Source organism: Falco peregrinus, chromosome 4 (genome assembly GCF_023634155.1).
Source record: "Falco peregrinus isolate bFalPer1 chromosome 4, bFalPer1.pri, whole genome shotgun sequence".
In the NCBI taxonomy this organism is placed as follows: Eukaryota; Metazoa; Chordata; class Aves; order Falconiformes; family Falconidae; genus Falco; species Falco peregrinus.
The window spans coordinates 12501171-12528782 of NC_073724.1; the positions used below are offsets into that span (position 1 = coordinate 12501171).

A 27612-nucleotide genomic window follows, 5' to 3' on the forward strand; every position below is an offset into this window, starting at 1 on the left:
TTCACCAGGTGCAGAACTGGGGATATTCCTTTGAACTTCATGAGACTGCCCAGCCTGCAGACATCCCTCTGGATAGTGGCACAACCACCTGGTGTATCAGTCACTCCTCTGAGTTTCGTGTAAACTGCAAACTTGCTGAGGGTGTGCTCAGTCTCACTGTCCAGGTCACTAGTAAAGATGTTAAACAGTATTGGACCCAGTAGCAACCTCTGGGGCATACCACAAAGGACTGCTCCCCAGCTGGACTCTGTGACACTGATAACAATCTTTTAAGCCTTGGCAGTTCAGTGAGTTTTTAGTCCACTTCACCTTTTGCTTCTCTAGGTTTTACTTAATCAGTTTCCTTAAAGGGTCTTATGGAAGACAGTGTCAAAGGCCACTTAAAGTAGAGATAAACAACATCCACTGATCTCCCCTTATTCACTAAGCCAGTCATCTCATCATAGAAGGCTTTCAGGTTGGATAAACAAGGTTTCCTCTTCATAAACCATGGTGGCTACTCCCAGTCATCTTCTTGTCCTTCCACGCCTGTGGAGATGTTCTCCAGAATAGGTTCGTACATCACCTTCTCAGGGATCGAGATGAAGCTGACAGAGCTGCCCTTCTCTGGATCCTTCATCCTGAAGATATGGGTGACGCTTTCTCCCAGTCCTCAGGAACCTCTCCTGATAGTCAAAGCTAGTCAGAGTGGCCTTGCAGTGACGTTGGCCAGCTCCCCTTGTATGTGTCTGTATGTGTACATACATGGTGTATGTGTCTGGGTACTTTAAGTGCTCCCTAACCTGATCCTCCCCCACTGAGGGCAAGCCTTCCTTAGTCCAGACTGCCTCTCTGGTTTCAGAGGCCTGGGATTCCTGAAGGCTGGTCTTTCCAACAAAAACTGAGATAAAGCATCAAATACCTCAGCCTTTTTCATGCCCTTTGTCCCAAGGTCACCCACCTCATTTTCCCTGGTCTTTCTTTTGCTGCTGATCTACTTGTAGAAGTCCCTCTTTGCTGTCCTTCATATGCCTCACCAGCCTGACCTCCAGGTGGGCTTTGGTTTCCCTGCCCGCAGTCCTGCATGCTCAGGCGGTGTCTCCGTGTGGCTCCAGGGACAGCAGGCAGGGACAGCAGGGAGCAGCGAGGGCTCAGCAACCTCATTTGGCTCCGAGAGAGAGACACCAGCAGTCTGGTGCACGGGCAGGGGCGGGAGCCTGTCAGCTTTCTCCAGTGCCCCCAGTTCACAGCACTTTTGGAAATCATTGTGTTACAGTTAATGGTGTTAGGGTTGGCTTTTTGTTGTTTGTTTAGGTTTTTTGTTTGGGTTTGTTTTTTTTTTTTTATTTCTCTTTACACTCCACTTCATACCTTGCATTGCACGTTAATTGCATTATGAACGTATTGCTTCCTTTACACGAGAATCGTGTTCTGTCGCTCGCTGTCTCACTTATGTACTCCTCCCTGAGGAAAATGTCTTTGTTAAAGTTGTCCCTTATTCAAAATTAATCTCAGTTTATACAGCCAGGCTATATATATAGCCACATGAAGCAATTAGCAGAACTTGTCATAGAGATTGTTTATGAGACTGAGACTGGTGGCAAAAAAAATGTTTCTTTTGCCCTAAGTTTGGCTCCTCATGCCGAGCTGTCATGTGTAGGCAGCATAGTAGAGGGTATTTAGGGTTTAGGCTACAGCTGATGCCGCTTGCCCGTCTGTCAGGCTGATACTGCTGTTTGGGTTTCTGCTGCAGTCTTTCAGTACAAGTGGATGAATGTGGCCAAAGCTTTTTTTCTTTTTTTCTTTGAGTTATATTGGGTGAACTATTCCTATGGTACTGCTTGGGCAATAAGTATGCTATACAGAGAATCACGTCAGTTAACATCTAGGTGAGATAGTTTTACATATAAGTTTGCCACCTGCCAGCCTAGAAATATAAATTGAGCATATTCAATCTATTACTAATATTATTATTTTACTCTTGGTTTTCTCACTGCATCAAAAAGAAACCAAAACAAACCACAGCTTAAAATAAGTAAATAATATGTCTTGCATCAGAATTGTTACAACTGACCTAACAAACAGTTGGTTCTAAAAAACCAAATGTTCTGGAATACTAAAAGATTAAATAAGGGGAGCTTCATGAATGCCTGCTGAAACTGTCACTGAAAGGATCACAGTCCAGGTCCATAGATACTTTATACTGATAACTACTTTAGTTTAAATAGCTTTTTTTTTTTTTTTTTTTTTTTTTTAGCTACTTTGATCTTAGTAGAGTTGATTTACTTTATAACAGAAAGGGAGCTGGCCTGAATTTTTTCCCCCTAGTTCATCAACCCATTGTCATTCTTGCTCTTAAGTGGAAACAGTTGAGGCAATATATGGCAGTGCTTCCTTTCCCATCCTCCTGGAACCCCAAATTTAGTTTAACAAAGACAGGATGTTTAACATAGTAGAGGGATGTTCTTAATTTCAATGGTATATAACTTTACTGATTATAATGCACAAGAAGAATAAATCCAGAAGTAGTGTCAGTCTAAACAGAGATGACTGGATAACTGGGTGTCCAACTGATGGACATTAGGACTTTGTAAACGAAAGGATTGAAGGTACGGGAAGGCCTATCCAATATCAGCAGGCCTAACAATGCATGACAAGCTTTGGAAATGTTCTGCATTCAAATTGAGGTAACATTGCTTCAAAAGGAAGGTTTTTCTATTTTTTTTTTCTCCTTGCAGTGAAATTTTTCTAGTTTGGTTACCTGGCAAATCAAAATTCTGTCTCATCCTGTAGGTAAACAATTTTATTTAGCATAATATTTTCCAAAGTGCATAGATTTTATAAAGGGAAGTTATATTTACAAGTGAGAATCTTAATTAGCTGGCTTTTGTGTCCTTTTTTTACGACTCAACACACTGTCAAATTTAGTCTTACCAAGCTGGTTACTATTTCTGAAAGAAGCAACAATATTAATCAAATTGTAAACAAATAAATGAATAGATAAATAAATCCAGCATTGGTTTTTGTCTTGTCTTTGCTTCTGCTGCTGGATGCTGCACTGGCTATAGTAATAAATAGCACTATACTTGGGAAGTGCAAGAAAATAATTGATTAGACCCTTTCCCTGCATTTACCATAGTGCTTCTTTCCCCTCTGGGTTTGTGCAGTTTAATTTGCCATTGATTATTTAATGATTATAATGTCATAGAGGAACCAGTGTTTATCTTCATTGTGCACTGTGGGGCAACACATTGGACCTGAATCTTTTCCTGCACGTTTTGGTGTAGATCTGCAGTCATTTGATACGGAGTTAAGTGAGGTCTCAGGCCAGCTGAAGTTTATATGGCAAGTTCATCCTTCTTCTGTCACTGGCAACATCTAATTAGTGTCAGTCCTTATTTGCAATATTAGTTTTCTATTTCAGACACTGAAGGACTAATTGCAGAGAAAGACCAAACACAGAAACAGTTAGCTCAGTTATTATAATCAAAAAAGTGTTATGACACTGAGAAGTTTGTGTATGAATAGAAGAATATGTGGCAGATATTTCACAGGCTTTTACTGTGTTCTAAGGGAAGCAGCATTTTAAATTGCCAGCTGGATGCTTTGGGTTGTGATACATTTCTTTGAGTTTCTTCCACAATAGTGTAGTACTTGAATTGTGAGAATGTGGCAATAGACTATGATAAGAAAGTTCTTATTTCTCTTCTGCTGAACTCGACTTCTATCTGAAAACCATTTTCCATTCTGATGACATCTTTTTCTACTTTGTCTTTTCTGTGATCAGGGCTACTATTTCAGAAGAAAGCGCTATACTCTGAATATAGTGGATTAACCTTCTATTCAGAATTGTTTTCATATTAAATTTATTTGGCTTCGTTAAAGCCATCATCACTGAAATTTTCTGTAAGAATAATGTTTTTCATAACACTGAAATAATTTCAGATTTTAGAATTAAATATCATATTTCAAACATAAACCACATGTAGAATTAGAGGGCAGAAAACATTTTAACAGCCAGGCAGTCATGGTCTGAGCTCCCTGTGGGGCTCTGTCTCATACAAAGGGATTACAGAGAAGCCTTAGTCTACCAAGTAAGTAAAAGGAAGTGAGAGGCATGGAAAAGAAAAAACTTTGGATTTATACATGGGATGCTGTCAAAGATAGGGCAAATGCCACAAAGTATGTTCACAGGATTTATCTCTTCCCGACCCCCCACCCCCACCTTTATGGTTGTGGTGGGTTAACCTTGGCTAAAGAGCAAAATTTATTGCTGATTAAAATAGACTTGGATGGTGAGAAAGACAGGCAAGAATTAAAAAGTTACCTCCCCTCCCCGTTTTTCCTAGGCTCAACTTTACTCATTCATTCCCAACGCCTCTACCTCTGCCCACCACCCGCCCCGGAGTGGTGCGGGGGGTTGCAGAATGGAAGGTTGTGGTCAGGCCATAACAGCTCCTCTCTGCCTCTGCTTCTTCCTCCTGACATTTTTCCCCTTCTCCAATGTTGATACTTCCCTTGGGCTGTGGTCCTTCAGGATAAAGGTGCTCTGGCACAGGCTCTCCATGGGCTGCAGCTTCCTTCAGGGCACATCCACCTGCTGCAGCCTGCCCCCCCCCCCCCCCCCCCCCCCCATGGGCTGCTGTGTGGATATCTGCTCCAGCATGGCCCTCTCCCTGTTCTGCTTTCACCTTGGTGTTCTCTCTCCTGGTTTTGACCTTTTTTTTTCTTTTCTTTTTCCCTGTTCCTCTGCTTATCTGGCATTTCCCCCTTTCTTACACAGACTTTCCCAGAGGCACCACCAGCCTGGCTGACCGGCTCAGCTTTGCCCTGCACAGGGTCTGCTGGAGCCATTTGTGTCTGGCACAGGCAACCCCTGGCCTCTGCTCTAAGAGCTCACCCTGCAGTACCACCTCAACCAGCACCTTGCCATGTAAACCCAGTACAATCTGGTTCACAAATAATATTCTGCCTCCAGAATGTGTGATATTAACACCTGTGGAGATCAGTAGGAGCTGTGTCCTGCCGCTGGATTGGAAGACTTAGGCTCTTATTAAATCAGAGTCCTTGAATAATTTTGTTACGTGTATAATGAAACTAGTCTTTCATGTTGACTTATGTTATGTGAGGACCTCACATTATGATGATGAAGTAAATCCTTAACTGAATAAGTTACTTTTCTTTCTTTGGGGAACAAAATTCAATGGGCTGCCTCATCAGCTTTGCATTAGAAACAGCATTCAATCTTGTATTTTCAGACAGAAAGCAAAGATGAGGAAGCTATGGGAATGTGAAGCCAAAGTGGTAAATAGTTTTCTAAAGCAAGCCTGTGTTACTGTACAGAGAAAGAGATCGATATTCTAAAGGCCCAAAGTTACAAATCCTCATTTTGGTCTTGTAGTTATATTACAAATAGCATTTAGAGCAGCGTGTAACACCTTGGCCATTAATTGCCGTTAACTCTGCCGTTAAGAGCTGTCAAGCTGTTTGCAACAGAAGAGCAGCCATACAAGTGATCGGGAAAATTAGAAGAATGGGAATGGAAGGAACTGGGTTTTTGTGTGCAGTGCACTTGAAGTGAGAAAAATGAAAGGAAATACTTTGTCAGATTCAGGTAATAGCAGTTGTAGGAAATGGAGTATTAATATTTCTGGTTACTAAGATAATAGAAGTGCAGGTGTAACACAAGAAGCAAATGTAAAATGCACCATGTGTAGGTGATTGAATCTACTCATATTTAACTTTTTTTAACATCCGCAAGTATCAGATGATACTGAATACTCCCACTAACAATGCAACTCTTCTATCTGTAGTCATCAAGTATATATTAGGTTTACAGCTAAAAAATCTCTGTCCCAGCAGACTTGAAGTGACTGATGGCACCGTAAGTTTTTTCACTGTTAAGATTCTGTCTGTTGGCATTTAGCTAATACAGGAATCGTAATCCAAACTGTTCATCTCTTGAGTATACATTCTTAACTACACGGGGAACGAGTATGAGGAGAGAGAAATGAGAAGTGCAGTTGTAATGTTATCAAAGTCTGATGTACTCATTTGTAGAGTAGAGCTTCACGCGTCAGCCTGCTTCAAATTTACGGTTGTGTTCAGCAGTCTCTAATTGTTGGTTAGGGTCAGGCAATTGTGCACATCTAGTAACTTGACAGACTCTTAAAATACTGTCTCTTTTGTTGACAAGAACATAACATGAATCCCAGATACTGTGCAATATATGGGACATTGCAGTCACGTGCATTTTGGTTTCTATTGAGTTAGAGGCCCTTTTTAAAAAAAACAATGCAAAACAAAGAAGAAGAGAAAACCCCCAAACTCTAAACCTGTTGATTTACAGATTGTGCATATTTAATTAGATTGTTTGAAAAACATCTTACTGTTTTTAGAAACCTATGGTTAACTAAAAAACACTGTACATTTTTTTGAACCTGTAGCAGGAAGACATTTTGCACAGGTCGGTATGCTGTAAGCAAGGCCTGAGGAGTTCTGACAAAGTCTGTACTAAACACTAACGTATCTGAAGTGTAAGAAATGAGTAGGATAGGCAGAGATTATTTTTCAGCAGTGGTGGAATTGTAAATAATTTTCAACCTACAGTTGTAGTGATCAGAAAAATGAGTCTAAAAGTCGCATTTTGATTAAAAAGATATTTTCCTTCATAAGATTCCATTATTCTACCGGTCAGATGAAATTTTTCTGGTCTTAAGAATACAGAAACTCACCAGAAAGTTGCTGTAACTGTTCCTGTTATTACTGGGCAAAATTATCCTTAATCCTCATTCAGCAAAAAACCATGTCATAAGAAGTGAACTAAAGTTTAAACCTTGCTTATATAGAAAACTGAATAGTGTTGAAGCATTTTCAGCATAGGCAGGTGTTTCAGTATGTCCTTGAACTGAAATGGATTAAATCTATACTGAATTATATTGCTGAACTGAGCAAATTCTTTAATAAATTGACCAAGCAACAAGCATCACATTAAAATATAAAAGTGCACTATGGGGTTCCTCATGTCTCCCTTTAAAACACTTCGGGTTCATTTATATTCTGTTTGTGGTTTGCAATTTCCTAGAAAATTTAGCATTATTTTAATAGCTAAAACTATTGAAACCAGCATACTTCAAAGAGCTGCACTGGGCAAAAATATTTGGAAGTACCTTAAATTTATCATTAATTTGTCTGTTTTATTTCTGTTGTGTATTGCAGGTGACATTTACGTTAGCGCTGCTGAGCTGGTGTAATGCAAGGAAGGACGCATCATGAAATGGAAACATTATCCTTTTCTCGTCATAGTAGCTGTATTCAGCCTTTCCAGATGCAATCAGTTACTGGGTCAGCTCATTCCAGGTAGGTACCTTTTATTTAAATATAATTGTAAAAGTTTTTACGGATCATTTTTTATGTCGTCCATGTGAATATATGCATGTATATTCCTGATGTTCTCTCTCCATGTATTAATGTGTGTGTGTGTGTGTAGGTAAGAAATTTATGAGCATATCTGCATATATAAAACACAAAATTTAATATGTACTGTGTTGTCTGTGTTGCAATGAGTTGCTTTTTTCAATTGCAAATTAAAATACAGAAAAAGAGTGGCCTAAAAATACAAGTACGAGAAGGTTAAGGTGGCTATTAAAGCATTCCTTTGATTAGCAGTATTGGTGGAGAGAAGAAATACAGAATGCAGGAGGAAGAGACTTGACTATCAAAGAGAATAGGAAATCTATAGAGAACCTTCCTGAAGAAGAAAAATAGCAGCAACTGTGAAATAGGTGAAATGCGGTGTTTTCAGTGAAGGCCTGGAGATCAGGGATTGTCCTGATGTTTGCATATGGCAAGCCTTACTAGTGCAAAGAGTAGGAAGTGTGTGTAAATATGGCAAGATACTAACCAACTTTAAAGAGAAGGTGGTGGTCCAATAGGTAACCTGTATCAATCCAATGAACAGTGCACTTTTATTGCAGTAACATACAGGAAACAAAATCTGTGGTGTTGTGTTGGGTTTTTCGAAGAATAAATCTGTAAAAACAGCTTCTGAGTCATTCTGAGTTGTCTTCGATATTTGTTAGGGAAAACCCAAACTAACTTTGATCAATACTGCTAATAACATACAACCTTGTAGTAGCATGTAGGAAAACTCGATGACCATAAAAAAAAAAAGAAGTGACATACTGATTTCTGGTGGGTTTTTTTTTTTTTTTCTGCTTTGAATCTGAATAATAACATAGAAGACTCTACTGGCTTGATTTCTAAGTTGAGTACATCATGTATGCAGAATTTTGTGGCTATACAACTGTTCTCCATATATCTGTGGGCAACTAGTTCAAATGTAGACTACTGAATGAAAAGAACAAGGAAAAGGTGTTGGTTTTTTTCTTTCCTTCAAGGGTTTGTTGATCTATAAGGTTCATGGAAAGGAAGTTAAGGACATGAATTCGTATTTCTTTCTCCTCCCCCGCCCCCCCCCCCCCCCCCCCCCCGCCTTTGTTGGTTTCAAACGTATTATGTAGGAGATGCAAAAAGACTACAGAATAAAGGAAGGTGTAAGTTAAAATTATCGTTTTAGAAGTTTGACCTCAGACGTCAAACATAATTTCAAAGTAATTTACCTGTCACACAGACATCTACCTCTCTTTTTAAAAGGAATGCCTGCAGATCCAAATATCTTTGCATGATGGCTACCTCCATCCACTTGCATTGGATTCAATTTAGTCAGTTTTTTTTAGACTCTGCTAAAAAGGCTGTTTGCATTTTATTACGTTTTCCATCAAATTAATTTCAGGATAAAATCACAGGTGGCATTTTGATTTTGCCCCTGCTTTGTAATTTTCATCACAGACCTCAGACTTGAACCAAGAGATTACTGTGCTTGGCCAGACATCAGCATGCTCAGCCTCTACTGGCAGGGTGCCAGGAGTGCGATTATCACAAAAGATCAAATAAAGCAGGATTATTATTTTTTTTTTCCTTTAAGCAGTTCATCCCATTCGTTTTTCTCTTTTCATGTCTTTTCCTTACAAAGGCATGTCTCTCATTTTATTTTTTTTATGCACAGGAAGAAAGAGCTGTGCAAAATCTCAAACTTTTTCCTCCATTTAATGGAGGGAAAAAAAGAAATCGTGGTTCTTTGGAATTCTGCTCTATCCATTAAAAATATCAATAGAGCAATAAGTAACAGCTTTTTCTGAGGACTGCTAAAAGCACTAAGCAGCTAAAACGTCTGTGATTGCAGTACTACAAAATTGTTATTTTATTTCAATAAAACCCATGCTTTCAAAGTAACAGTTTCAATGAAATTATTATTAGATCATGTTATTAGTAACCTTTAAAAATTAATTTTTATGGTTTCAAACTCTCCAGTTCTGTCTTACCTAAAAATTGAAAAATTGTTCCAGCTTATTGATGACATAGCTTTAATTTCACATGACAACTATCAGAAGGGTGTTAAAGCTTACCCTTAGAACTGGAATTCTCAACTCCAGTAAAATGTGATGAATTTTAATTTAGGTGGTCTTAGAACTTCGAGACATTTACTGTAGTTTTTGCTGAATCTTTTCATATATTCTTGTTGAGTCTCAGTCTTTTGCATATGGGGTCCACAGGGAAGTACTCTCTCCCCCCTTTATTAAAATCAGGGCTGGGCCTTTCATCTCATGTCATTACATCTTACCTCTAATTCACATATAAAATACACTCGCAATTCCACTATGGCTGTCTCCCGAGGCACAAAGTATCTCTGCCTTGGCACATCTTTATTTAATCAGGGGTTGAACATTATCTGGGAAAGATAGGATTTTTCTTTCCAGTTGCTCTGCATATTTAAAAGCTGGAGGACTTGAGAGTTGATTTTAAAGTGCACTGGTCGAAGAAAACATGGCATTAACTGAAAACATAGAGCTAAACATATGCATCTAAATATAATATAGCATTAGTTAAGTCATTGAAGAGTTTTAAAGTTACCTTGTCAAAAAATCACAGAACTATAAATCCAACATGCAGCAAAAGATTTTAGTAATTAGACTGAGAATTCTTTCTTTTTTTTTTTTTTAAATCAATAGAAGCGAGTACAAGCTTTCAGATTTGTAGCCTGTTAATAAAGACAGTAGGAGCATTCCTCATGGATTTGGTTGAGTTTGGGGTCGGGTCCTTTATCAGCGAGTATTATGGAAATGCCCTCCATCCAAACTAGAATAGATGCCCAATATGTGGGATCCTTGAGCTTTACAAAGATATCTGGATGAAGAAAGCCTTGTAAAACCATGGAGTGACAAATTTTGAATGTTCCTGTCAGATTATTAACAGTTTTTTGTAACAGAATTTTCTGTAGATCTTGGGGAGAGAAGTACGAGGAGAAAACCTCTTTTGATCCCAGATTTTTGAGAAATTTTGATAGAGACATCCATGGTCTACAAGTACTGTTTCTCAGTACTTGTGCAAAGACTGACGTCGCATTAGCAAGCCTGACAATTTCCATAATTTTCAAGTAAAAAAAGTTTGCTTTTCTGATACTTTTTTTTTTTATTTTTAAATCTGTGAAGCGCATTGTTTCTCCAGGAAATAGGTTTCCTTTAGGAGATGCAGATATATAATAAAGCGTAGGATATATAAACCATACATAGTAAAATGTACATCTGAGAAATACGTTTTGCTAGTGTAAGTCCAAAAAAAAATCCCAAAACCACCATGAAACAACCGTCTCTGATAATCATAAAAGCTTACTGAAGTCCTGAAGAGAAGCAGCCCAGGATCTGATCTCTTCTGGGCTAGACAAGAATATTTTAAATTTCCTTTTCCCCAATGCTTCTTGGGTTACTAATGAAACACTACAGGAAATACATTCACTATACTAGCATGTTTGCCTCTTTCAACAGGAGACAGTTGTTAATCATAACGAAACTTTCATAAATTCAAATTGTCTTTTTTCACTGCCTCTAACATGTTAAGCTGTAAGCAATTGTATCTGGCAACTGAAAACTCTTACATCCCAGTTCTTGTCAAGTTAATCATAGTTCAGTTGCATAAGTAAATTGGTGTGGGGTTTTTTTGTTTGCTGCTTGTTTTTTTAATCACTGTTAACTATTCAGTACTCGGGACTCTGTAAGCTGACTAGTGAAAACAAGACTTGTAGTTTTCTTCATCACCTGCTTGTCAAACTACTGAATTTGTTGTCTGAATGTGATACTTTGGGTTTATATGAGTGATTGATACATTCTGACAAGAAATTCCATATTCTTCTGGTTCCCCTGCAACCTGTGAATTTACCTGGAAAAAATGGTTCTTAGCACTGAAACATCTTCATTTGCTGCTTCATAAAGATCAATGTCTTGTATAATGTGTACTCACTCATTCATCTGGACTTTTTAAGTACAATCAATCAAATATCCCAAATAAATCTATGATCTGGATATTGACTAGTTCAGGTGAAGAATTTAGCTGGTGCTTTGGTTGTGCTGTTTTGTTGGGTTTTTTTTCTGAGAATAATGTTTAAAAAAGAAATGTTCAGCCAAACCCAACCCGAAGTGTGTAACTATTGACTGTCTTTTGGCACAGGCTGAGGCAAAGAGATTTGGATGCTCAAATTTCATGTAAGACCCTGATTGTGAAGCTGTAAAGGAAGAGCAAAGACTCACTTAGCTAAGGAAGTGACCAGACTCCCTTGACACCCCTCAGAACAGGGGATGTGGATTTAAATTCCTTCAATTGGGAGGTACTTGAGGGTAGTTTTCACCCTTTCTAAGCAAGTGATCCAACAGCTGAGCTAATCTTTTTAAAAGGTGGCAGTTCTGTTTGTTAAAATTTTGGTTTGTTTTAAGTGATGTTCATAACTATTTTGTGATGAGCCTGTAAGCATTTCAGAGCACCTGAACAGGAAAGCCTAGTTTGTAGGTCACAGGGGAAATGAGACAAAATATAGAAGCCAAAACTCTCAAAACTTATGTAAAGCTACACCTTCTCAGCAACAGACCTTGGAGTCCCAGAGGGATGTTAACTCTAAAGACGGAAGGACGTGATTTAACAGGGTCAAATTTTTAAATGCAAGTCCCAAAATTCCATGCAAATTCCATTTATTGTTTCCTTGAATCTGAGCTCAAATGAAGATAACCTTTAGCTATTTTTGATTAAAGACATATGTATAAATATAAGACTGGAAGTCCATAGCTCTGATGTAGGAACTCTCATAGAATCATGGAAAACGTTAGTCTAGAAGGCACTTGGAGGTCATTTAGTCTGACTTTTTGCCTTTGCTCGAAGCACTGATATTCTCGTAGTTAAACCAGGTTACACTGGGCTGTGTCCAGCTGTGTTCTGAGCACCTCCAGGGATGGAAATGTCATAACCACTTGGACCACTCTCAAGGTGAATTTTTACTTCCATTTAGAGCCCACTGGAACTTTTTGTATTGCAATTTGTGACCCTTGCATCTTGCCCTTTCACTGTGCATTTGTAGGAAAATCTGCCTCTCACTTCTGCAAAACTGTAAGGTGGTTGAAGACTGTAATTAGACCGCTACTGTAGATTTCTGTATGTTAAATCAAACCACCTTCTTTAGTCTCTTCCAGCCACCTAACTATCTCAGAGGGTCTCCTCTGATCTCCCTGCTGTTTTTTCTGTGTCTGTCTTGGTGTGAGTAGCCCAGAACTAGATGCACTCTTCCATGTGCAGACTCATGAATGACAATTGGAGGGAATTAATCCCCCCTTGACCTGCAGGCTGTGCTCTCACTAAGGCATCCCACTGTGCTGGTGTCCTTCCCTGTGTCAAGGGCACACTACCAGCTCAAATTCAACTTACCAACCAGGACCACAGATTCATCTCTGTCATGTTCTTAACTTTCCATCGTATAACTTCTACTGTAGAAAGGATCGTCTTGGAAGAACTGTTCTGTTGACAAACTGTAGTGGCAAGAAATAACGTTTTTTGGTACATGTTTTCCAGTAATTTTGTTTTCACAGGCTTTATGAAATGTCAGTCTTGGCCATAAATTCTTTTTTTTGTGATTCTAATTTAATATAACTGTGACAAATGCATCTGTAAGTGATGTGTAGCAAGGAATGATGATTTAATATATTGTTTCCAGTTCTAAGTGCCATGAAGCTTGTAGGTTGTGGTATTCAAGGTCAAAATCTCAGCGAGTAGACAGGCAGTTTAGACCTTCCTGGGGTCAAGGAACATGTGGAAAGATGTGCTCCTGTCATCCACATCCAATTAACTTGAAACAGACAGAAAATATTCTTCAATCCAGATCTAAAAGAAGGGCGGGGGGTGGGGGGAAAAACCAAACCAAACACCATCCACATTTTGTCTAGCCCCTGCAAAGAGAGGGCTCTAGGCAGACTAAATGAAATAAAAATTAAAAAAGAGAAAAACTGGTATCTGTGCTCTTCTGGAGCCAGACGTGAACACAAACACAGCCTTCTCCTTCTCTCCTGTCCCTGCAATGTGCATAGGCTATGCTTTAAGCTGTTGTAGAGAGGAAGCAGTGCCAAGATCCTCTAATTTGACCGCTGTGTATTTGGATGCATGTGTATACGCATTTGTAAGTATGTAATGACATAAAATTACCAGTAACTCTTAAGAGTGAAAAGTCATCTTCCCCCATGGAGTATTCAGCTTTCTCTGAAAATGTCATCCTTGCAAAATATTTTTAAATATTTTCCACTAATTTGTATTCCTGTATCCTGATATTCATGAACTAATGCTAAATCATGGTATGTTATGATACAATGTGTTTATTATCAAGGAAACATTATGATGTTTCTGTGGTATGATACTACCATGTGTAATTTACATTATGACTGTAAAAACTAGATTACTTAATAACACAAGACAGAATCATTTCTTGTTATCAGAAAATTGAAACTGTGTAGTAAATCTTGTATACTGTTTTCAGTTAATTTAACTACATAATGATCATGTAATTTATGTAGTCATCCATCCCTGCTGAGAGAAGTAAAAAAATACATAGCTGTTTTTTTCTTCATTTGGAATATTGTGACTACGTTTGTTCGGACTCTGTCAGATATATGCCAGCTGATTTTTACAGTTTTGTCATCAGCCCATCTTTTTTTTACTTTGATTGACGTCAACACATTTTCAAAGTACTCAGATTGTTTCATATTTGTTGTATTTATGGTGTGACCTTAGGTTTTTGGTTTTCCTTTTTGTGTTTTTTTTCTTTTGTCTGTTTTTTTTTTTTTTTTTGATAATTTTTGTTTTTTCAACTTCTCTCCCTGCTTGGGAGGATGATGAAGGTTTCTAATTCCTATAAGTAGAGCTGTTGTGCCTGGAAAGAGGACGTATATTAAAAAGGGGTGGGGGTGGGGGGAGGGAAATCCTGGCAGGTGCCTTGCTTCCAGAGATTGTCACTGTGTACACTGAGGTCTTAATAAATATAAAGATTGCCAGCTGTACTTCAATTCACGGCTTCTTTATTAGCCTTTTAAAAGAAATAAATAAAGCATGACGCTTTATTTAATTGTCTGAATAGATGGAGACAAACCAAGAGGCACAGTCAGCTGCAAGACACTTAATGAAGAAATCCCTATTTTTAATCTAGCTGTAGAAGACACAACTCTTCTGCTTTGATGATGTGGCCTTTGTGATGAACCTGGCTGGAAAACCACATGTGCTGCACCATCTTCCTAATTAAGTCATCAAAATGCAGTGGAGCAACCAGAGTGACTTGCGTAGACCAGTATAAGTAATTTTAGTTCCTCTATTGCTTGGTTAATAGAAAGTGGCACTGTTCTAGATTATGACTGATAGAGGTTAGATACTACAGCTGCTATTATTGTGCCTGCAGGTAGGCGCCTTTATAAGCCATTTCTCTGTGTGTGTAAGAAGGCACACTTTGCTTTGTTTCCCTTTCTTTTCTCTTACTTTTCAAGGATGTAATCCCAGAGGTGTTTCCTTATTTATTTATTCCCTTTGGAAGCCTCTGCCTGTGATTTTCCTTAAAACATACAAATACTCTACTTGTTTCGGATGCAGTGACACAGCATTCACCAAAACTGATCTGAAAAGTAAGGTTTTGGGAAGGCTGTCCACTAATATATATGAAAAGATAAACAAGAAGAAAAAAGTTCAGTGATGACAACAATCAGTAACATAAAAAGGTCTGAGTATATATAATTAGGAGGGACCAGGTTTTTCTGATATGGGCTTGATTGGCTGCTGCTAAGAATTTTGTTACTGTGTAGACCAGATTCTGCAGCTTTATTGGTAAAATTGCTGGTAACTCTTCATTTCTTGCTTCACAAGTACTCTTACTCAAAGCTCTGCACTTCTTAGAGACAAAAATACACTATGAGGATGACATAATCAGGTCTTGAATATCTATCATGGGCATTATAAATTTGTACTGAAAAGCTTTCCTGATTTACATAGCTCTATGACACTCCAAAGTTGATAGCAATGTTACTGTACAGGCATTTACATACAATAATCTAAGAATGCATGTGCTTGAATTCTTCTATAAAGTTCATGTTTCATATGGTTAATGGAGAAACTGGCATAAATGCTGTGTATATATTTGTAGGTAATATAAATAGAATTTTCACCAGAAGCTGTCCTACCTGTATTAAAATTAACAAGAATAGATGTTTCTTTACATAATTCATCAATTATGCTGAGAACAATATTTGGTTACAAAAGTAGAGCACAAAATAACAGTGTCTCTATTGAATCTAATATTTATTTAGGTGATGAATCTGTTAGAGCTTCAAAACAATTTCATGTCTTTAACATCAATTATAAAACTAATTTCCGTCCTATCGGTGAAAGAATCTAACAATTTACAAGGGTGTTTTCACACTTTTGACTACTCAAGGGCTTACTGTAGGCGTATCTACGCTTGCTAATTTATTTTCGATGCTGTGAAATAGAGTGTCTAGAGATGCTTTATTAAATATTTTAATAAGTGTTGAACATATTTGCACAATTCCTCCCTTGACAAAGGGTGATTTATATGCACCTCTATCTGCATATGCAGAAAAAAATATCCTTTTGTCAGAGACTGCCACCTTCTTTTTGCACAAACTAAACAGGAAATTACTGCCTTTTGTCTAATCTGAATTTAACATTAAAGTGGAACCGGTGAAGGGAAACAAATCTTGTATTTTAAGGATTTTTCTCAACCTAACCGTTGAGTTATGTTGACGGTAACGTTATTGTAAGTATTTTTACTATATCCATGATGGTGTTATCAGTACAGCAATGTGTAACTGACTAGTTGCTGTCAGAAAAAATTAGCACCTATTATTCTGATCCAGAGTGAAACTTATATATGGCCCATATTCATAGTAGTTGATATTTTAGATTTGGTAGATTATAGAGTATAAGGCTGCAGGTACCATTACTTTCAGTGACTTTCTGGTTTTGTTAATGCAATTTAAATATTTTTTCCTACATTAATTGTTGAACACTAATTGTCAAAATAATGTGCCACATATTCGATGCGTGCTACTGCTAAACCAGTCAACTCTCCTTCCTCTCTTGTATGAAAACAAAGAAACGCCTATCCTTTACAAACAGGTTTTGCTCAAGGCGTTGTTAACAGGCTACAGTGAAGATAAAAGAACCCTTACAAGTGCTGTGAAGCACATCTGGTTAGCCATTTACTGTTAAGTTTCCGTGTTTAGACATTTCTTTAATTATATTTTGGGGGTGGTTTTGCTTTGTCTTTTTTTTTTTTTCTTTTCAACAATACCCTAAGGGTAAAATTTAATGATATTATTTAGAACTTGTTTTTAAATCAGATCATAAACGACTGGGTTTTTAAGCCTACTTCATTTTGACACACATTTGACACCTCTAAGGTCACACTTTTAATATATGAAAATAAAAAGGCAGTTAATGGTACACAACAAAAGGATGCTTTTTTCCCCTTCCTTCCTCTCTCCTGTCTTTGCAAAATGGATCAGCCATGCCCTTCAGGATTTTATTCACTTACAGTACTTCCTACTCACAGTAAGATTAGACAATTTCCAGTTCACTTTATGTCCGTCTTGGCACTTCAATGTATAGGTGTAAAATTAAAGGTTCTATTCATGGTACAGTACCATTTCAGGAAACATACTTTCTTATATTCACTAACACTTGCCCAAAAATATGGCACTGAACTAACACAGAATTGATCACTTGTGTTTTTTGAAATTATTTAATGTCTAAGCATGTCTTGCTTTAAACATGTTACTCTAAAATGACTAGGATAGCTTAATACTTGAAATTTGGTGCACATGTACAGGTGCAAATCTTTGCTGTTTTGGCCGGTAAGACTTGACAGGCATCCCAGTTTTGAAAGATGTGGTGCTCATGACCACTTCTGTTAATAATTTTCCACCATCTCCTTTTGCCATGTCTCTTAAGTATGTTTGCTTAGGGATGGTAGCTGGTAAGCTGGATTTTATCTGGCTATAAAATCAGGACTAAACATTGTACTAAATCAGAATTGAAGTTAGCAGAGAGATTAGAGCTTGTGGATATTTACAACTACATCTTCCACTGAGGAACATAGAGAAACAGTTTATAGATGGTTAAGTAGGAGCTCAATCATCTCTTGGTCGCACATGTTCATTTGCCTCTTTGGTACCTAGACTCATTGTTTTCTGTTTCTGTTAGTTTAGTTCCTATATTTTACAATTTCATATGCTTTTATCAGTTTCTTATCTCACAAGTTTATCTTTCAGATTTTAATTTGTTTAGAATCTCATATATATGTGAATAGCTTTACTGCAGACTTGAGGTTTACTTCAGCCACCTTCACACAAAGAAGCTAACATCTGTTTTTTAAGTTTTAGCACTTTGATGGCATGCTTCTGATATAGGGTTTCTGTTTTTAAGGTGGAGCTGTTGCAGGAGAAAAAACTTCTTATGCATTAACTTTATTTTAGCATTTGGGTTGAACAAGGTTGTTTGGATTGGTCTCATAACTTAATCATGGCAGTTTGATAGATCACAACTGCTGTTTGATGGTACTGTGTCCTAAATTTTCAAAATATATGCACAAATCTGAATCTGAACTAAAAGGCATGAAACTTAGGACTAGGAAGAGGACAATGATTAGTCCTACCTAGTTTAGTTCCCATTTCTTTAAAATAGATCTTTTCCAAAACTTCTCTGTCCTTGAAAATTCTACTAGACAGGTCAAAATGTTAAATTTGGCTTATTCTGGCATTCACACAGATTACCCGAATTGAGCCCCCTGGTGTCACAGCTAGATTACTTCTGGGACCTGAGCTACTTTATTTAAAGCTAGCCTGGGACCTCAATTTTACATTGCAGTCCGCTGTTCCTTCACTGTCTGCTGTCTTTATTTCATAGTGCTGCTTTTCTTGTGAGACTTCATGGTGGTTTATCCTATTGTAGACATTTTAAAAGTTATAATATAGCTTGTAAGTGAAATTGGCTTCTAATTCCTGTTTGGTTTGGGTTTTTGTGGTTTTTTGGGGTTTTTTTAGAAATATTCCATTATTAAGGGGTTTTGTCTCCCATGGTTTTTGAAAGGCTGTGCAGAGGGTTTTTTAAACATGATAGGAAAAAGTTGTGCGTGCTTTAGCAGGAAAGTCTGAATCATCTAGTATTTCAAAGGAATTAAGTACAGTGAGAAAAAGGATGGTCTGAGGTCAGTTGTAGCTTATGAAGCTATTCAGTCAGTGTCAAGTCTGGCTTTGAGCTCTAGTTCAAAATATTTAACCTTTCTATTACTGCAGAAATTGCAATCAATCTATGTTACAGTCACCTTGCAAGAAATAAGTGAAATCCCTTGGTCAGCATTTGCAGAACAGTCCATTTTGCTAATTCAGAAAGACTGACAAAATGTTGATACTAGAAGTAAACCAACTTGTTTCTCCTTTTTTCAAAAAAAGACTGAAAGCACGTGTGATATATATGGATGGCTACAGTAATAACATTTACAATTCATAAAAGCACATTTTTCCACAATTCTTGAAACCGAAGGAAGGACTAGAGCAAAACTGCTCCATTCTAGGCCAATTGTATAAAAAACTTATCCTGATAGTTGATGGCATAGGTAGGTATTCACGTAAATAACAAAGCATAAGCAATATTGTAACACCGCAGTGCCAAAGTAACAAATTCCATTTAAAAGCCACAGGATGCTTGCAGTCACCTTAAAACTTGTTAATGAATTGACTTCTATCAAAGTGAATAGTTAAGTGATCAGAGTCATCTTCTGTTGAAGACTGTCTTACTTCCCATTTTAATCTTCAATATCTGTCTTCGTTCAGTCTCCTAGAAGTACATAATGTTTCATTCCCCAGCTGTAGACGACTGGTTTGCACCCTTTTCTCTGCAGAATTCTTCATTCCTACCTCATTGATGTTTCTCTGTGTTTGCTTTAATCTTACTTTTGTGTACAGAAGGATTAACTTTTTTTTTTAGCCTATTTATGTAAGCAGCTAAAATAGGCGGGGCTACCATGAAATTTTTATACTTCTGCAATTATCTTTTAATTTCATTTTTTCCTGTTCAGTTCCAATCATATAGAAAAGCTCTCCATCACTTGGAAAGCTTATTTCAATTTTCGGTAGTGATAAAGCAAAGAAATTGACTATATGATTAATAGTTCCCATTATTAGGACCTACCTTTTGACTAGCTTAATAATTTGGATTGCGATTTTCCAGGTGAACCAAATTCATATGTTTGTGTAATATAGGAGAAATAGTTTATGGTGGTTTTGTGTTTTGGTTTTTTTTTTTTTTTTTCAAGAAAAGATCAGATAAAAGGACCCTCTTGTGCTCTTATTGATATATAGTTAACATTTTGGAGAAAGAATTGAAATTGGAAATAGGACTTGCCTGACATCTTTTTGTCAGCTCTTCTTCAAATGTGCTGCAGTTGCATAAGCCCATGAAATCTCATATTCAGCGTCTGATGTTGTTTGACATATTGATGGAATTTGCAAAGCAATCTTTCAGTGTTCTTACATTAGGAAGAATGAAGAAGACTTTCCCTGTGATCATTGCTCCTGAAGAACAGCAGTTGGACTTTGGTAAAGTGATGAGGAAGATTACCAAATCCTTTGTTCTCTTAGGGTGGTCCCAAATAACTTTTCAGGAGAGACCTACCGAACTGAAGAACCAGTGAGGTGAAAACAATGTGTGGAAAGAGTCAGAGGATGTTTGCATTAAGGAATTAGGAAAATAAAAAGATTATGCTGTGGAATTTAACCTGATAGGTGGAAAAACAGAGTGGGATAAGAAGAGGAAGGAGAACAGAGAGGCAGTGGTGCAGAATGACTGTTGCTGTAGATGCAGCAGTGCTAAGAAGCTGAAAACAAATGTGAGGAGTCTGGGTCTCTTCCTTCACTGCCTTGTGCTTTTCTGTTATATCATATGAGGAGATCTTTCTCTCGACCTCCTTCCAACTACAAGGTTATGTAGAGTGAAACTCCTCAAAAGAAGGAGTTGCTGTGTTGCCATTCATACTGGGATGACTCTGGGGACCTACCAGGTGCTGTTTGGGCATTGGGAAGCACCCCTGGGCTGCATACGGTGATTCTGAGGCTGTGTAGTTCCTCACAATGAAGGGTGGAAAGAGGGTTAGCCAAGGAAATGCCAAACAATGAATTATAAAAAGAGAACATTAGAGCCACAAAATTCAGTTGTTATTTTATCAAAAATTCATCACCAGTATTTAAGATAAATGAATGAATATTTTCTTCTGTCAGTTGAGGACTTCCACGCTCATAGCCTGTTTGCTTCATATTATCAACCTATTTTGTATAACATGAGATGGCATTTCATGCTAGCAGCTCTATGTCCATACTGTCAAAACTATTGTTGCAAATGTGCTACTGTGTTCTGTACATTCTGTGGTATACTAGAACTGCTCTTGCACATGTAGTATTGTTGTCTTTTTAATGTGATTTAGCTTATCTGATAGTAGTGTATGTCTGCATGTTAACTTCAGCCACTCTTTCATTTTTTTTTAATCCCCCTTCCTTCGCTAGTCTTAGAATCCATTGACCTGTTTCTTGGGATGTAACAAAAGAGAATCCAGAGAGATGTGAAATTCCTGCAAGAATTGGGCTATGTAGAGAAAGATGCAGTCTGGTATCCGCAGGCATCTATTGCTCATCAGCACATGGCGTGGCTCAGAATGAACCCGGTACGTGTAGGGGTTTGGGTATATAACCAGGGGGCATGGAGGGCAGAGAAGGAAGAAGAAAGGGAAAAGAAATGCAGAAGCGTGAGGAGGAACTGGAGGAGAAATGAATCCACTGCTGAAAGGATTTCAGAGGTTACGTCATAAAGATCTGGGATTATCATGGTAGGAGAATGTAAGAGAAGAGGCGGCCGTGCTTTGTTAGATTTACCCCTTATGGAACAACATCTTTTTTTATAATAGCCCCCACCTTGAGCGCATAGCGCTTCTGAATTGTGGTCAGGGTGGTATTGTAAAGAACTGCTGGTTTTATGTTGCCTGTCTCGTTTAATGCGCAGCCACAGAGAACTGGTGTCCTTCCATGCATCTGCCACAGGTTTCTTCAGTGCTGTTGCGCACGAGTCTTCAAACATGCTGCCAACAGGTGGACATTAGTAGTCCACAGCTCATTTCATGAGTTGTCTAACTTGGCTTCCAGCAGGCCTAAGCATTCACCGTTAGAATTAAACATAATCACATTTTTCACCACAAAAGATCATTAAGGTGTAAAATATGCTTAAAAAATCAGACTTAGCATGTCTCAGTTTATCTGTACAGTATTGGTGGAAACTCTGGATATTGCAGATGGTAGTCCCCAGTTCTTTCCATCTGTATAGTGGAAGAAATATTACCTTACATGGAGAAGATTATATTTTATAGGTATGAAGTTCAGATACTTTTGAGAGTATAGTGTACTGTGATGATGTTAAGATAATACAATTGAAAATTCTTTTACACTCTTTTATATTCTAGCATATCTACTGATTCATAGGCTTGATTTCTTTGTGTGTTTTGTTTTGTTTACAGGATTTTGGGGGCAGAATCAATAGGGGTTTACCAATAATTAAGTTTAAGTACTGCTGTATGCAGAACTCTGGATGTAACTGTTCAGAAACAGAAGCCTAACAGCACTGTAACTTTTATCAACAAATTTAAATACACAAATATTTGCAAACAAAATAAATAATATTTTTAACAACATCTTGACACAAGAAATCCTAGTTTGCTTTATATAGATATTCTCTTACTGTGTTTTATAGCACTGTGCAAGGTTGCATCATGTTGCCTGGACTCATCAAATAGGCAGATTTTCCATCTCTGTGCTGACATTTTGTTCTTTACCATCTAATTAGCATCAGCGATGCCTATACCTGATGTAGATACTTACATCTGAGCTGATCACTTAGGCACTCATACTTTATACTCAATAAAGAGAGGCAATTCAGAGTATAGTTGATGTGTCCTAGGTGCATTTTGGGGGTTGTCCTCCGTAGTTCCCTGTTCTCTCCCTTTACTAAAAAGTGTGGATATGCTTTCGGTCAGATAAATCCCATCTTTGGTGTCTGTTAATTCTCTTCTGACAGCTGGGCTGCCTCTAGACTAAATGGTGGATATGCTGTTGTTTAACTTGCACCTGTCCCACCTATAATTATCCAAATCAGGGATCAAGACAAACTGTACTGTGGCTGCCTTGTAGTCCACATGTTCATGTTTTCTTTCCAGGAAAACCAAAGCCTAGGATAAAGGTGCTTGGTGCTTGCCTGAAGCGCAGGACAGGCTGAGAATGGACTGCTAGACCCACTAAAAAAAATTTACGTGCAACATAGAAGTCTTCATCAGTTTTTAAATGTGAAACTTTTTCCATTGTCAAGCTGATGAGAGGCCTCAGGATGATACATTATAGAAAACGTACTTTTCCCAACCTATTCTGACAGCAGCTCCCAATGATGCAGAAGGTTTGTAGCTGTAGCATGCATGAAGAGGGGAAGTATTAGGCATTCCTTAGTATGTTCAAAAGTAAGCGAGGCTATGGGAACACATATTTCATGACATTGTCTGGACATTGTGCTGTCAGAAATGAGGGATTTTGAAAGCCTTTATGAAGTCTTCAGCATCCTTGCATGCGCTTGGAAGGGATTCCGGAGTGAGCCTGCCCAAAAGCTTGAAGTGTGAGTCACAAGCTTCAGCAGCTGGGCCAGAGCATCTCAGGTCTCAGGAGGGGAAAAAGAGTTATGCCTAGAGCTTGAACCTCAGGCACGGTGCCTGAAAGCTAACCAGTCTCAGGAAATATAAAAGCTCAACCATGTAAAGCCCAAGGAAATGAATTCGGGTGTAGTTGCGAGGGTCTGGATTCATTGCAGCTTATGTTAAGTGGAGACACCTGAGGTTGGGCCCTGCTGCAGCCAAGGCTGAACTGGGCCGAATGACTCCTTGGCTACCCGTGCCTCTCCAGTGACTAAAGAAGGAACCAATAATGATACCTGGTGAGGATCTGATATTGGATCAAAAGTATTGAGGGCTTGCTTTTTTTCTTCTTTTTTTCTTTTCTCATCTAGATACTTATAAGCCTTCTTAACAAATAATGCAGCTCCACTCTTCAGGCTAATAACTGTATTCTCATTTTCTATTGAGACAGGAAGCGTGTATGCTATGTGAGAAATAGAACAACACTGTGAAGCAGCCTTGACATCACTTGCTCTAGTATGGATATAGCAATTTTTTCACACTCCTCAGATCCCTGAGCTTCTTCAGCCGTCAGGCTTTGAGGACAATTCAGAATTGCCTTACTCTATTTTTATCCCAGAATGTGTATGTAATGAAAGAGTGTTTGATTAAATTGCAAACTATTTCTTTTTGTGATTACTTTTCTCCTCTTGGGATTAAAAATAATAATAATAAATACATATAAATAAATAACTGCTTAAGGATGTAGTTTAAGGGAACAACATAGGAACCATCAGAAGAAGTAATTTACTACCAGGCTTTGCCTTGAATAATAAGCAAAATGTTGGTTCACACTTTTAAAGATGATGACAAAATTAAATATTGCAGCTAGGTATTGTGACCAATGTTCAGCCCATGCACGGAAAGAGGTGTTCTACCGTGTGAATAAACTTTACAGTATTACATATATAGAAGAAAAGAATGGGAAGAAATTAAGGTTTTCTGTAAACTTTCCCAAATGTTGAGTTTCACTTTATGATTTGCTCTTCAAATAAAGGAACCCCACCAAAAACTCATGTAGAATTTCCTATTTTTGCAGAAAGCCAATAAAATAATCAATTATTTTTGAACTTGAAATCAACATCTATTTTGAAAGTTGCTTGGCATTTTCTGTTACAAAATACTATAATATAGTAATAAATAAGTAAAACAAAAATGTGTATGAAAAGTCAACCTTCTTCAAGTCAAGCTTGCATACTTTGATTGCTTCTACCAAAGCAATTAAGCTCTTCCTGAGGGTATGGTTCCATATATTGTAACATTTTTTTGTCCCATATACTTGCTTCTGCATGAACTTCAGTTGTGCATAACTATTTGTGGTGTTGCAAAGTAAACCAAATCAGTAATATGCGTAGTTTACAGGGCACCTGCGCAACTGATTGCATCTTTATAACTAAGACTGGAGAGCAGGAGATGATAGTTTCTCTCAGAATCAGTGTTGTTTTAAGGAATTGTTTTAATGTGGTGCATGTGCAATACACAGCTTGTTAGAGCATCCTTGGCAGAGGGCAGGGGAACAGAACACTGCAGAAGAACCAACCTTTGCTTTTAGACTATATGCATTAGCAAAGGTAATAATTTTTTTTTCCTATATGGTGGTTAGAAAAGATAATCAGAATCTTTCATTTTCAAGTGACATTTTAAATTCTGGTTTGTGCTGCAGGATTTTTTTAATCACAGTAGTGTGTTAAGGTTGTAAAAAATATGCGTAAATATAGGTTTGCGTGTGCTTGGTTATATCAAAACTGCTGCTTCAGGGAAGGACTTCAAAAACAGGTATGAAAAAATGAGGTTTACAATAATTAGAAGTAACAACTGCTTTAAAACTGTTTAATTGAACCAATTTAAATTTAAATTGAGAAAGAATACACAGGAATTACCTAGTTTTGCATGCTGCTTGAAATTCAAATGTTAGTTCATAAACATGAAAGTAAACCTTCATATTCAACTTTGTAAGCATATCCCAATTCCCTAATTTATAGGACATGCAGATAGCATGTGCATAATTTTATGTATAGGTATTTTACTCCAACAGCATTGCTTAATGATGCCATGCTTTTTAAAATTTTCTCCTGCACTCCCAACCAGACTTGAAGATGTTTAGATCTTCTTTAAATTGCTCTTGGTTTATCACATGAAATATCAAATGTGATATTTGAAAAATCCAGAGTGGCTTACTGAAGTGAAATAGAATTTAGAAATCTGATATTTTCCATACTTGTTTTTATAGGTATTTGGTATCCTTTGGAGTCTAAAAAATATTCAGGGACTTACCCCTGCAATTACCGTGGGACCAAGAGTGGTCACAATCCTTTACAATTAATTGCTAGTCATAAATTGATCTTATCTTCTGATTAATGACTCAACATGTTGATGTTAGTGTTTTATTGCTCCTGCATTTTTACATACTTTGTGAGTTATAGATGTATTTATCACTCAATGTTGCAAGCAGAGTAAGAATATACATTTTATTATTGTTCTAGTTTTGGTACTGTTTATTACGCAGACTTCTGCATGAATGATTTCATTTCTCTATTATTAAAAGCATCTTTAATTTGCATATACAGGTGTCATTGCCCCAGCATGGTTCAGATGTAATCTCCATGTTAGGGCTGTAATTCAGTGTAGTTGTTTGCTGTAGCGATGAGTATCCATACCTACGGATAAGAAGTGCCAAATTACTCTAATGATTTCTGAAAATTGTATTGCACAACTGAGTCAGCAAAGTTTAAACTTATTTAAATTAGGGAGCAATGATCCCAGTTTACATGCTGATAATGAAAAGGAGATGGACAGTTTTAATTACAGTCAACCTGCCATTTTTATCTGCATTGTTATTTTTCTGTAATGATTTTGGAGTTTGAGTTTTTGTTTTGGGGTACTGAATACTGCTTCTGCTAAGCTGTTATTAATGGCGCTGCATAAGACAGAAACAAAGTCAATCAAGTAATATTTAATTTTTATTATGGGCTGAGTAGATTTTGAAAGAGAAGAGGTTTCTGTTCTTAGAAATAGCTGTGTCCAAATCTTTGATGTAGCATGCATTGAAGGGAAGAGCAGATTACTGATACTGTGGAGCCCTACTCTCTGAATTTAGCAGGGGCAAAGAGAGCACACAATACATGCATTTTGGGGATTGCTAGCTGGGGGAGGGGAGAACTGGTAGATAAATAGCTGAAAGGCATTTACTAAACACATCTGTGAAATTAATTAAAGAAATTCAATAACAGAGGGGAGAGAGAATAAATGATGGAAGTCCTAAAACTTATATCCTCACAGCAGCATTTGTGGCACACACTAGCTGTTAAAGAGGCAATTTCGAGGCCAGTGAGCAGCTCTAATATGAGAATTGGAGCTGTAGCCCAAAGGCGAGAGAAAAGGAGAAAGGAGGCCCAGGTATAATACATTTACTTTCTAAGAGAAAAACAAAGGAAAAAGCACATTAACTAAAGGGTTCAGCTCAGTGGGGTGACATGTCTGGTGACATGAATGAACCTCCCAGGTGCCACTCAGGCAGACTTTTTAGTGCTCATAGTGCAATTCAAACATGTCAGAGAGCCAGCGAGTCTCTCTCAGATGTCTCTGAAGTCAGTGTACCTTAGCTCAGGCAATAACGTACATTCAGGTAAGTGTGCAAGAAAGTGTGCTTCTAAAGGGATTCCTCATAAAACAGTTTTATTAGTGAGTTGATCTGAATTCATGTGACTTCAGAATAATAATTTGTGTACTTTCTTAATTATTGTGATGAGGAGTAGAGAAGTTTTTTTAAAAAACATTATAAAGAACTAGGGGTTAATATTTGTTGAATGTACACAGCTGTAACATAAGGCCAGCTCAAGCAGAAAAAAGGTGCTCTATGGATATTACTATATTTTATGTAAAAGAAGACCTATGAATTTTGCACCAGGGTCTGGCATAGAGAAGCTCATCCCATTATCAAATGATTATTACTTAGGACAAATAGATAAACTGCTTGGTTGCAAGAAAGTCAGATATAATTTCAAAATACTTCCTTTTTTAAAAATCTTAAATTTTCCTAGACTTCATATGCTATATTTTTGAAGGAACCAAGTCAGCAATGAGGAAGACTTGTGGGTCAGAACATGAGTAAAATAAGAATCGAGCATGAGTACAACTCTGTATGCAACGTCAGGCATGTTGAAATGACAAATTATGGTGACTGTATAGTGCAGTTTCAAATAAATTCTAGAGAAAGACAGACAATGGTCTGATAGCAGCCTTGCAGGAGAATACGTTAGGGTGCTTCTAATTTAGAATGCTACAAGATAAAGAATAAATTTCCTTTTGCTTGAAATTTTGAATTTTAGGGAGTTTATTTTAATTTGAAACAAATTTTTATAATATTGAACTACAATTACTTTTCTTCATGAAGTTCACAAGCAGTTTAACAAGGATTCTTGGCAGATTAAGAGGAAAGATAAGTGGTATCT

General features: G+C 37.5%; 1 protein-coding gene across 5 annotated transcripts in view; it reads left to right on the forward strand.

Moving 5' to 3' along the window:
• Positions 1 to 7197: 7197 nt before the first annotated feature.
• ROBO1 (roundabout guidance receptor 1) overlaps positions 7198 to 27612 on the forward strand; it is a 650768-nt gene continuing 630353 nt past the window's right edge. For all 5 annotated transcript variants that reach the window (XM_055801229.1, XM_055801233.1, XM_055801235.1 and 2 more), the window contains exon 1: positions 7198 to 7338. In XM_055801229.1, coding sequence (XP_055657204.1) covers positions 7251 to 7338 — 88 coding nt within the window. In that variant the 5' untranslated portion in view covers positions 7198 to 7250. The remainder of the gene's footprint in view (positions 7339 to 27612) is intronic.